The sequence below is a fragment of the Anomaloglossus baeobatrachus genome, chromosome 8, assembly GCF_048569485.1.
Source record: "Anomaloglossus baeobatrachus isolate aAnoBae1 chromosome 8, aAnoBae1.hap1, whole genome shotgun sequence".
NCBI lineage: Eukaryota > Metazoa > Chordata > Amphibia > Anura > Aromobatidae > Anomaloglossus > Anomaloglossus baeobatrachus.
Genome location: NC_134360.1, coordinates 82,005,891 through 82,018,597, shown reverse-complemented (window position 1 = coordinate 82,018,597; position 12,707 = coordinate 82,005,891). Strand labels below are relative to the sequence as shown.

At 41.1% G+C, this 12,707-nt stretch overlaps 1 protein-coding gene across 1 annotated transcript in view; it reads left to right on the top strand.

Annotated features, from left to right (window-relative positions):
* The window catches only part of TAB1 (TGF-beta activated kinase 1 (MAP3K7) binding protein 1), a 101,461-nt gene extending 89,030 nt beyond the window's left edge, over window positions 1–12,431 (top strand). Inside the window, exons 7-11 of the mRNA XM_075321849.1 lie at window positions 4,817–4,928; window positions 6,945–7,089; window positions 7,185–7,407; window positions 7,494–7,647; window positions 9,633–12,431. Of these exons, the coding sequence (XP_075177964.1) occupies window positions 4,817–4,928; window positions 6,945–7,089; window positions 7,185–7,407; window positions 7,494–7,647; window positions 9,633–9,843 (845 nt within the window). The 3' untranslated portion in view covers window positions 9,844–12,431. The remainder of the gene's footprint in view (window positions 1–4,816; window positions 4,929–6,944; window positions 7,090–7,184; window positions 7,408–7,493; window positions 7,648–9,632) is intronic.
* Window positions 12,432–12,707: the final 276 nt, after the last annotated feature.

Below are 12,707 nucleotides of genomic sequence, written 5' to 3'. Positions count from 1 at the left end.
GCGGCCTGGGTTACAGTGGAGTCAAAAGCCCCCGTAATATCCCAATCGCACCCCTCAGTTGTGCAAGGTTGGTGACCCTCAGGGACTATAGTCGAAGTGGTCGACGTCTGGTGAAAAAACTTATGCAAGTGCATTTTCCTTGTGGCTTTATATAAATCAATTCTGAATTCAGAAAAATCAAACTCTTCTGGCACGCAAAAATTTAAACCTCTAGATAGGACGGCTGCCATATCATCGGTCAACACATGTTCAGACAGGTTAACAACATTATTGGCAGAAGGAGAGAGAGAGGGTGACAAATATTCTAATTCTTCCATGAGACAAATTTTCTCTTGTGACCTCTTCCCCTTGTGCCTCTTCCTGCCCCCCCTACGGATGCGTTTCCTAAAGGGGCAGGATTTGGCCCAACTTGAGGGGTCACCGTTCTAGAGGGGCCTGGAACCACATCCTCAGAGCCACTGGACTCCGATTCAGTGGTCCAGTACCCTCTTTCCTGGTTACCCAATTTTTTGTTTTTTTATATAAGGTTTTCTTTTATAATTTTTAGTGCGATCTTTTGTCCAACAGAAAATTTGTCCCATTTCGTAATCTTTTTTATCTCTCATGAACTTTTCTCTTTTTTTAATTTTAATCTCTGTCTGAGTGTCAATCAATTTTTTGTCCAAATTCTGTATGAATGTTAACCATACACCCTCAGTGACACGTGAACGAGTGTCTTTTTTCAAAACGTCCAGCTGTATGTTCAGAGCTGAATATTCCTCCTCATTTTTCTTCAAGACCAGCTGTAGCAGCCTCATGGAACAATCATGCTGAATGCTCTCCCATTCTTTAGTAAAGTTTTTATCATCTTGAAAATGGGACAATGTTTTTATCACTCGGAGGCCCCTAGGGACCCTGCCGCAATCAACATAAGACTGTAACGACTTTATAGTCCAAAATAGACGCACCTCTCTGTCAGAGAGGGAATATATCTTATTTTCGAGTGTTTTAATGCCAAGTACCTCAGTGTCCTTTTTTAGATTGCATTCCTCGAAAAAGGAAGCCGCATCGATCCTCCCCGCCTGTACACCTGGAACGTCCACAGAACTTGCGCTTTCATTGTCCATCAGTTCCATAGTGGCCACCGCAAATGTGATAAAACACACAGTCTCTTGCGAACTTTGGTACTGAGCCCGGCAACAGCGTGCAAAAAAGACTCCAGAAAAGAATCCAAATATACTGTAGCAACAAGTGAACAAGTCCTGCACCGCCTGCCCTCAGATTACCTCCAAGTTCAGTGGCTCACGTGCTGATGACTGCCATGTAGCGCTGGTTTGCAGGCGCAGCGTGCTGGTCGGTATTGAGCAGCTAGGAGATCCAACAACAGGAAGATGAAAAATCGACCGCAAACAGCTGCTATGCCAAACAATTTCTTTTTTATTCAAGCGTTCTTTTCATCGGTGCAGATAAAAATGTGGGAGGTGACTAGGATGCGAGTCCCTCCAAAGGACGACGGCCGTTTCGTCTGTGAGCCAGACTTCTACGGGTCCACGTCGGGGAATGGCTGCACGCACCTTATAAAGGGGAGTGCATCCAGGCCACATCACCGCACATTAAAAACAGAGGAATGCACACATGATAGTGATTAACATAAGTGCAGACAACACATCCCATTTAAAACATGGTCATACAATCAATGTGACACACATTTCAAAAACAAACATGAAAACAGGGGAAAAAAAAGGAAAAAATTCAGGAAAAAATTCACCTGAAAGGTACAGAGGCATTTATCAATGTCATATCAATACATAACTCATTATGTTCATGTTATTCTTTTTAATGACATAACCACTCATTTATCAAAAGATCCAAAATGAATCCATCACTCGAAAATAATTTGCAAAAAATCAGTTTTATGCAAGCCAGTATTATAAGAATACAGCTAGGTCGTTACGGTCATTTAAACCCAGGTTTCCCTGCGCTCCAAATTTTATTATCATACTTGCTTCTTTACGTAGCAATAACTTATGGAGATCGCCCCCTTGTGGAGGCAGGGAAACCTGGACTAGTCCTGCAAAGCGCAAGATGTTGGGATTACCTTCATGTGCTGTGCGAATGTGTTCTATTAGCCTAGGAGAACCTTTACCTGTGGAGATCGATTTATAGTGCTCCCTAAAGCGTATGTACATGCACCTTATTGTCTTCCCTATATAAAATCTTCCACAGGGGCATACAATCACATAAACCACATACTTCGTCTTGCAGGAAATAAACTGCCTGACCTGGTGAGAAAAAGAGCCAATTTGAAGAGATGTACCAGTGAGATGTAAGGCGCAAAACTTGCAGTGACCGCAGCGAAAATTCCCAACAGGCGAACATTTCTCGAGCCATGTGGACTGACAGGTCACCCTGTTTTTCACCAGCAGATCTCTCAAATTATTACACCGTCTATAAGAGACTAGGGGTCCTGCATCTGTCATACTCTTTAGATCCGGGTCGTTGGCAAGGATATGCCAATTCTTTTTTATGGCTTTTTTTATTACTCCATCTAAGGGGCCAAACCTAAAACTGAACATAAACCTATTTACGGCATTGTTCGTTTTTCTCACCTTTTTTGCCTTTGCCTGACTATGTGACAATTTTCCAATACCAAAAGATTGGCTGACCCATAGATTTTCAGAACTCTCAGAACACGCCTTCTCATACGCAGAATCAATTAGTGTACTAGGGTAACCCCGTGCCAATAACCTTGATCTTAAATCCCCAGCTTGTTCTTCAAAAATCTCTTTTACATTATTGATCCTTCTTAGTCTCAAAAACTGAGAGTAGGGTAAAGCTACTTTAGTATGAGTGGGGTGGGCACTCTGAAAGTGCAGTAACGAGTTAGAGGCAGTTGGTTTCCTATACATCTTTGTCAATATTAACCCTTCTTTCACTTCTACCTCTATATCTGCACCGATGAAAAGAACGCTTGAATAAAAAAGAAATTGTTTGGCATAGCAGCTGTTTGCGGTCGATTTTTCATCTTCCTGTTGTTGGATCTCCTAGCTGCTCAATACCGACCAGCACGCTGCGCCTGCAAACCAGCGCTACATGGCAGTCATCAGCACGTGAGCCACTGAACTTGGAGGTAATCTGAGGGCAGGCGGTGCAGGACTTGTTCACTTGTTGCTACAGTAATTTTAGTTCTAACTTACTGTAATTTATTGCACAACTGGATGTATTCTACATAATTCACATAAGCCAACCTGCTGAATTCTACATAACTCACATATGCCAACCTCATGTAGTCTATATAACTTACATAGGCCAACATCATGTACGCTTCACAACTCACATGCTACCACATTGTAAAATTCACATACCAGGAATACACTGGATCAATTCCAATATAGGGTCTCTTGTGGGGAGTTTCTACTGTTTTGACACTTCAAAGGCTCAGCAAATGCGACATGGCGCTTGCCATTATTTCAATCAAAGTTTGCGCTCCAAAACGTCACTCCTTTTGTAGCTTGGCAGTGCGCCCAAACAGTAGTTTGCCACCATGTATGGAGAATCCACATACTCAGGAGAAATTGCACAACAAATTGTAAGGTCATTTTCTCCTGTTACCCTTGTGAAAGTTAAAACAAAATTAGGGCTAAGGCAATATTTTTGTGGGGAAAATGTGATTTATTTAGTTTATTTTCACAGCTCTGCTTTATAAATTCTGTGAAGCACATGGGGGTTAAAGGTGCTCAACAATATTCCCCCATTATTTAGGTTTTTTTTGTTTTCGGAAGTTTTTTTGCTAATATTGGATCACATTTTTAATTCTGAGCACCTAAATTGGCAATCTGTGCATAGCTTACCCTACATTTTTCAAGGTGCTCACCCCACATCTAGATAAATTCTGTGAGGGGTCAAGTTTCCAAAATGTAGGCGGTTTCCACTGTTTAGTCACATCAGAGGTTCTGTAAACATGACATGGTGTCTTCCATACGATTTTGTGTTCCACAAGTCAAGCGGTTATCTTACAACCCCTGCCTTGTGCCCAAACAGTAGTTTGTCACAACATATGGGGTATCTGTGTACTCGGGAGAAATTGTAGAACACATTTGAGGGGCCGTTGTCTCTTGTTACTTTTGTGAAAATGCAAAATTTGGGGCTAAAGGAACATATTTTTATGGGAAAAAGTAAAATTGTAAATTTTTTGTTTACATCGCTTTAGTTCCTGTGATGCCCCTTAATGGTTAATAAACTTCTTGGATGTGGTTTTGAGCAGTGGGAGGGGCGTAATTTTTAGAACGGTGTCACTTTTGGGTATTTTCTGTCATATAAGCCCCTGAAAGTCACTTCAAATGTGATGTGATGTCCGTAAAAAAAAAAAAAAAAATAGCGTTGTAAAATAAGAAATTGCTGATAATCTTTTAACTCTTCTTACTTCCTACCCAAATTTATTTATTTTTTTTTAAATTGTGCTGATATAAAGTAGATTTGTGGAAAATGTTATTTATCAATTACTTTGTGTAAGGGCATAAAAATGAATACTTTGAAAATTGCACAATTTTGACAATGTTCCAATATTTTTGCTAATAAACGCAAAAAAGATCATCCTAAATTTACCACTGTTTATAAAGTATCAGATGTTATGAAAAAAAAATCTCAGTATCACCGGGATCCATTGAAGTGTTCCAGAGTTAAAACCTCATAAAGTGACGCCCTTCAGAATTGTAATATTTGGCCTGGTAAGGAAGGTGAAAGCATGCTTGGGGGGTGAAGGGGTTAAACTGATGTGAGAATGGATCCCACCAGGGAGAGTTACAAGTTAATTTACCTTTGTCATTTGTCCTCTTAGGGTTGGATACAGCCAAAATAAAGCAAGCTGGTGTTATTGGAGGCCAAACGAGCACTCGCAGAATCGGAGATTACAAAGTCAAGTATAACTATAATGACATGGACTTGTTAAGGTGATGTTCTTTATCTTGTATGAATATCAAATAGTGTTGTATGGCATTATTGTGTTTTGTCGGTTTTTGTTCTTCCACGTTACGTAGTATTTGCAGAAGTGTAGTCTCAAAGTGCTCATTTTATGGACTATTTCTGTAAGGACTGTAAGGCTGTGTGCACACGTTGAGTATTTAGAGAGTTTGTTACCTCAATATTTGTAGCCAAAACCAGGAGTGGGATGATCAGCGTAAAAGGATAATAGAAACATGAGCACCACTTCTGTATTTTTTACCCACTCTTGGTTTTGGCTACAAATACTGGGGTACAAAACTCACCAAATACTCAACATGTGAACATGGCATTGAAATGATTATCCCATCTAGACAATCCCTTGTCCTTCCAACATGGAGCATAGGTCTGTGACTTAGCACCACTCCTGGTTTTTATTCAGGAAAAGGCTAAGCTAAAGTTTTACAATTATTGTTGTACTATATTTAGGTGAGGACTTGCTTTACATTCAGGTGAGGACTTGCTTTACATTTAGGTGAGGACTTGCTTTCAAGTTGTAGGTAGGTATCTTGATGCATAAATCATATCTAACTCTTCTAAAAAAAAAAAAAAAAAAAAGACACCAACTCAAAAGTGGCCACTGTCATAGCTTAACATTAGAATTCACGTCAGGTACAGGGGCCTACAGAAACGGTCATGTAGCTGAACGGGTGGGTAGAAGCCTGTCCCTCCCTCCTGTACCACTAGTCTCCCGTGCAGCTCGATCCTCGGTGGCTTTTAGGCTGTTTTTCTCAAACGCCACAGAATTTCGGAGTTAGGCACTTTGCTGCATGCTTGGCCGATCATGGGATCCACGAGGATTATCTGACAGGTTCACTTTTAATAAATTGTAAGAGAGGTTACTATTTTTACCATGAGTATTTCCATATTGAATACCTTCCCTATCATTTATAAAGCATTTCAAAGTCTGTTCTTGTTTGTCTTATATGCCATAATCCAGCTCTCACACTCCAGCCATCATCCCGTGCCTTAATTACAGGCATAGGCATTTAAACTCTAAGCCAATCACTATGTGAGAGACCATGCACTGTACTACTAGCATCAATGCGGGGGTGAGAACCATGACGCCAGTTGTACCACACGGCACTGCTGAGGCCATTGATTGGCTGCATGCTAACTTCATGCCAAAATGTTTGTTTTTCACATTGCTAGCTTTTTGTTTATGTATTTTATTTTCTCAAATTTGGTGTGTGAAATATTATATTTCATTAAAGCAACAGAAAACATTCAGTGTGACTAATTCTCAAATATCAAAGTAATCTGGGAGGGGATAAATCCTTTTTATCAAACTCATGAATATTCAGAGGAGAGCAAGAGAATCGGCACTCACCACCTGCAGTTTCAGTAAAATGCACTTTATTCGGTCACAGGATTACAGATTGAGACATCGGTGATATAAGAAACAGTGGTTTCGCGTGAGGACAGGCATTTTCCTGGTCACACCAACGTGAGCCTGAAGAAGCCTGTACTCACGCGAAACAACTGTTTGTTTTTTCATTGATGTCTCTGCAATCCTGTGACTGAAAGAAAGTGCATTTCAGTGAAATTGTCAGTGGGGATTGCTGCTTTTCTTACTCTCATCTTTTACAGTACTCCTCTGAATTTTCATGATCTTTTGCAGGTATCACCCTCAGCACCCTAAGATATGACTAGAATAAGCTGCATCTAGTGTGATTCCATTTCTTTCCTTGTACTGGGTGTAGTGGTAGTGCCAGCATTTTCCCTTTGCTTTTTATTGAAGTCTACATGGAAATCTGCCCTTTTATAATAGACAACTGCATTGAAGATACTTCTGACCTGGACACTGCTGTATTGTCCCTGATTCACTGTAGATGGATTGAAGTGCAATTTACAGCTAAACACTGAAACTACCGGATCTGTGTTGGGTTGTTTATCTCTAATTTTATCTAAAGTGTTTGTTTACTTCACTTCATTGCTTCAATCACTTGTTGTGCTTTTGTCCTCAGTGCAGCAAAGTCCAAGCCGATTACAGCGGAGCCAGAAATCCATGGCTGCCAGCCGCTGGACGGCGTCACCGGCTTCCTGGTGCTGATGTCAGAAGGGCTGTACAAAGCTCTGGACGCTGCTCATGGGCCTGGACAAGCCAATCAGGTGTCGTAGATATTTTTACTTTCTACCTGTTTTTTTCCTAAATATAATAGTATTTTTTTACTTTATGACCACTATTCTCTCATTTCTATCTAAAGGAGATAGCAGCAATGATTGCCACAGAGTTTGCTAAGCAAGTGTCTCTGGATGACGTGGCTCAGGCAGTGGTGGAAAGGGTCAAGCGGATTCATCACAGCACGTTTGTCAGTGGCGGAGAGCGTGCCAAATTCTGTACCAAATATGAGGACATGACCCTGCTCGTCCGTAACCTGGGCTACCCTTTGGAAGAGATTAATCAGACCACTCTTACACCCACACAGGGTTTGTGACCTTTTCTTTTCACACTTTTGCTTTTTACTGATCTGTTTTCTGCCTCTACAGCTCAGAAAAATACTTCTATATTTTAGGTGGTCGCCTATACCCCGTGTCAGTGCCATATTCCAACGCCCAGAACACTAGTAAAACCAGTGTCACTCTGTCTCTGGTTATGCCTTCACAAGGAACAATGGTGAATGGTACTCACAGCAGTTCAACAACGCTGGATGGAACAACCCCGACACTGTAAGTATCACTCCGATTTGACTAGTTTCTCAGTTCTTTCTTATAACAGTTGTGTGACCTGTGCTGAAATGTTTCAAAGCTCTGTAAATGACTTAGCGTAACCAAAGTAATATAATGGCCCGGACTCTCTTCGTGGCGCAATGCACGTAGACGAGCCCATGCAGTCATACCGCAGCAGGGTGTATATACTGCTGTTTTATATCCAGGCCCATTGTCTTTACAGGCTGCACAATTGTTGTTCCATTTTTCACGCAACATGATACTGCTAATGCAAATAAGACAGCGGTGAAACCCTGGCCGTGGTTTCAGGAGCTAAAAGAGGAGTTTATAGCTATTTATCGCTTCCGGGAACATTTTGCTCAGGTCAAAAAAATATTGTTTTGCAACTATAAGAGAATTTAATCTTCAGGAAATCCCTTGAAAAAAATGAGAGAGAGGAAAATGGATACTCTCCGTCAGAGGTTCATTACTGCAGTGTATGAGCTGCTTGCAATGTACTGCTGGTCCAGAAGTATTTGGATATTGTCAGAATTTTTACAGTTATACCCCTGTGCACCACGCTGGGCTGGAAACACAAGCATTGCGTTTTGATTGAAATGTAGACTTCAAAGACCATCAATCACCAGTGGCTATATATTAAGAAAAACACAGTGGGTGCCTCAGATTGGTAATTTTTATAAATTAAACTCATAAGCAAAAGTGGCCAGAAAAGTCCCTAAAGGCCCCGACTTTCCAAAAGATCAGATATACTAAATGCGATTCCCACAACCCTCTGTGACGCTCTTTGCACTAACCCAATGCTGCTGCAGACTTTTCAGGAGATCAGATATACAGAATGCGATCCCACAACCCTCTGTGAGACTCTTTGCACTAACCCAATGCTGCTGCAGACTTTTCAGGAGATCAGATATACAGAATGCGATTCCCACAACCCTCTGTGACACTCTTTGCACTAACCCAATGCTGCTGCAGACTTTCCAGGAGATCAGATATACAGAATACGATCCCACAACCCTCTGTGACGCTCTTTGCACTAACCCAATGCTGCTGCAGACTTTCCAGGAGATCAGATATACAGAATACGATCCCACAACCCTCTGTGACGCTCTTTGCACTAACCCAATGCTGCTGCAGACTTTTCAGGAGATCAGATATATAGAATGTGATCCCACAACCCTCTGTGACGCTCTTTGCACTAACCCAATGCTGCTGCAGACTTTCCAGGAGATCAGATATACAGAATACGATCCCACAACCCTCTGTGACGCTCTTTGCACTAACCCAATGCTGCTGCAGACTTTTCAGGAGATCAGATATATAGAATGTGATCCCACAACCCTCTGTGACGCTCTTTGCACTAACCCAATGCTGCTGCAGACTTTCCAGGAGATCAGATATACAGAATACGATCCCACAACCCTCTGTGACGCTCTTTGCACTAACCCAATGCTGCTGCAGACTTTCCTAAGGTGATACTCAATGGTAACATCACTAGAACGGTTTTCGTTCAGTAGCTCCTTGTCCGCTTTGGGACCTTTGTGATAAAAGCACAGTACAAATGTTTGCTGTTTTTGGTGTAACAAAGCACACGGCAGTGACTGGATACTGCTGAGAGCAAAATATCACAATAACAGGCTTTTGGGTTTTTATTTATTTATTTTTTTAAAAAATCACTAGTCTCAGAAAATTAGAATATTATATAAGACCAACAGAAAAATGTTACACTCAGAAATGTTGGCCTAGTAAAAGTCTGCGAAAAAAGCGAACCCTCATATGGGTATGTCAATGCAAAAAGTTATGTGCTGCAGTAAGGGGCTAATATCGAAATTCTAGCACCAAATTATGATATTCTCCCAGGATGAACTGGTTACATTTGTTCTGCTTAATCTGAGTCTTTGTATCAAGGATCTTTCTGGAACCTTCTTACTTGGTAAGTTCCTCCAGCCGCTCTAATATCCTTTCTGTTTATTTCTGTTTTTCTCCAGACAGTCGCCTAGTGCAACGCTCCAGTCCACCAACACGCACACGCAGAGCAGCAGCTCCAGCTCGGACGGAGGCCTCTTTCGCACTCGCCCCTCACCATCTCTTCAGCCAGACGAGGATGGTCGGGTGGAGCCCTACGTGGATTTCACTGAATTTTACCGACTCTGGAGCATGGAACATAATGATGCCACAGCATTAGTTACTGCTCAGTGACCCAGATATTAAACTGTGGCCATCTAGTTTCATTATCAACACTGACTGTTTTCCATCATATATTAGAATCTCAACAAATTGGTCTCTAAAGAAAAAAATAACAAAACATGGGGGTGCGGGTATCTGCTCCGACACGTGTTTGACTTCAGCATTTGGAAGAGCCTCTCTAATGTGCTGTGGGAGGACTGGAGGTCCTAAATAAGATGGTCCTGAATCGCTGACTGTGGAGCCCAATGTGTTTTGTACATTTGTTTCTACTGTCTTCCCTGAATCCAGAGCCCCGCAGCAGTGCCTCCTCCCTACATATCTGTCCGTAGACACCTGCACATCTTCAGAGTTCCTGATCACCCACATCATGTATCACTACTAAATTAAAAAACACCAGTATGTAGCTATATAAAGCAGGACTTTTATTTTAGACGCTGGATTTCTTTTCCAGTAATGATTCATTCCAAGGAAATCAGATGAGATCTGTTCGTTTTCTTTGGTTAGATTATTCTAAGGTTGCAGGTCAATATAAAATATAAATTAACGCAGTAGTAAATGTTTTTTTTTCAGCATTATGAATTCTGGCTGCGAAGTATGAAATATTTAAGAGTAGAAATGTCAGATATTACTTCATACAGGGATGGTATTACTTGGAAGACGTCAACTAAACCCAGTTGCAGTAAGGCTTTTCTTTACCAAGCACAAATGACTTCCATTTCCATGGCCCTTGCTCTGTATGTAAATACTGACCAGAGCAATGTGGCTGGTTAACACTGAGCCCCCTATGGCTTATGCCAGTCTTTCTATCGAATCATTTGTCTTACATCTGGCACAAATTTATATAGAGCGGGCACTGCACTCAATGAGGAATTAGCGTGCTGGCCAACGTATAACAAGCAGCAGCCAAAAAGAACGTACAGATACAGCCGCACATCCAATAACAAAATACATAAAGCTTTATTTACATAGAAATCCACAGACTAGGACATAAACATCCAAAAATTACATTAAAATGAAAAACTTTATTTATCTAGACATCTAAAAACAATGAAAATCGTCCAAAGACAATGATACCAGGTCCTAGCCCTAGTCCTAACAGGGGTAGAAGACCACCCTACATGGATAGTAAATGGTAAAAGATGGGTGGCTCATCCTTGAGAATACTTTACTCCAACCCAGCCATGTGATAAGCCCATATGCAGTGTCCATAGAAGAAAGAATAAATAACAAGGTCATGTCCAAGCTTGCAAAAATAAGTCATGTGGCCGTCACTACCCATGTGGCACCAGGCTTGGACACGACCTTCTTTATTATTCCTCTATGGGCACTGTTCTTTATTGCTGCTGTGGTAACTGTATTGTGATCTGCCTACTATTGGCGTATATTGCGTACATAATGCATTATTGAATATATAGTTGCATTTTGAGATAAATTACTAATATTGGAGCCAACTGCATAACACAAGACTGCATATAGACTTGTCACCTGGACGGATGGAGACTTCTAGTCTGGGCCACCCATCTTTTTGTCATTTACTTTGTCATTTATGGCTAAACACATAAGGCAAGTGTCAGCCAGGTGTGTATATGTATTCCACGCAACGCAAATGTACAGCCCCATATATGCCTATGAGGCTGTAAGTTTGAATCGCAGTTCAGCCTGACTGCGAGTCTCCGGACCCAAACGTTCATCCTCATATATGTCTTTGAGGCTGCTAGGAGACCCGTGATCAGTCCAAGCGTTGCAGTCTATATATAGACTGTAAAATGCGGCCATCTGAACCCAGCCTAAAGGAAACTTGTTAGATGATAAAGTCCTGTGATTACAGCAGCCTCTGCGCTTTTAGTGCTGGCTTTACATCATGTTTTCCCACACATCTGTTGCTCCATCGGTGCTGAAGTCCTGAAAAATGAGTTTCAGGCTCATCTACTGATGGGTCCATTAATTTTAATGAGCAAATAGTCATCTTGTGTTCTGATCTCATTTTTTTTTTTTGCAATGCCAGCCTCTTTGAAGCAGGCACAGAAACGTTGTTAACCACATTTTTGTTCCCGCCTCAAAAAGGCAAATACTGCCAAAATGAAGTCAGAGTACAAAGTGACTCAGTCTGCTATAGTAGAGCCAATTACCCCATCAGCAAATAAACCTGAACCCCGGTTTTCAGAAAGAGCCACTGACGTGGCAAAAACCTGTTATCGACTCGGCCTTAAGTAAGCCGTCTCTGCAACTTATTAGTAAAATGGGAAGGTGGTGTTCTGCAGCACAAACCAGCAATCGGGAGGGAAAGGCTCACAACGGTACTGCACATGTGAATCTAGGAGCACTGTGAAGCTTTCAATTTCACTTGATATGCTTTAATATTGCTAAGAAACTGGACAGTTGAAAAATTATGTATAACTTCCAGATTTTAAAATAAATCCTTCAATGTGCTCCTACATAATTGGCAGCAAAAGCTAGATGACAATTAGTGGAAAGCTATGTGGATTTATTACATTTGTATATATGTGCATACTATAAAACATGATGTCCTTTTTTCGTGTTTCCTTTGTTCATATTTGTATTGTAAACACAGAATAAACATAACCGCTATTTTTAATATAGTTTTCTGTGACCTGGCTTGTTCTTTTGGCTCGTACACAGCGGGATCATTTTATTATTTATCTATTTATTTTTTTATAAAATAACCTTGTTTTGATATTTATTTCTTTTCTGAACGATCACAGTTGGGTTTGGTGGGCCATTTAAGATTCCCGTATAGTGGTTGTTGAGATATACTGGAGATTCAGCAGAGATGTTATGGACAGTACTCTTCACTAACATCATTGTCTCTAGGGGAGAACCAGTTTGTATTGCTGATTCAGATGGCTGTTCATGGT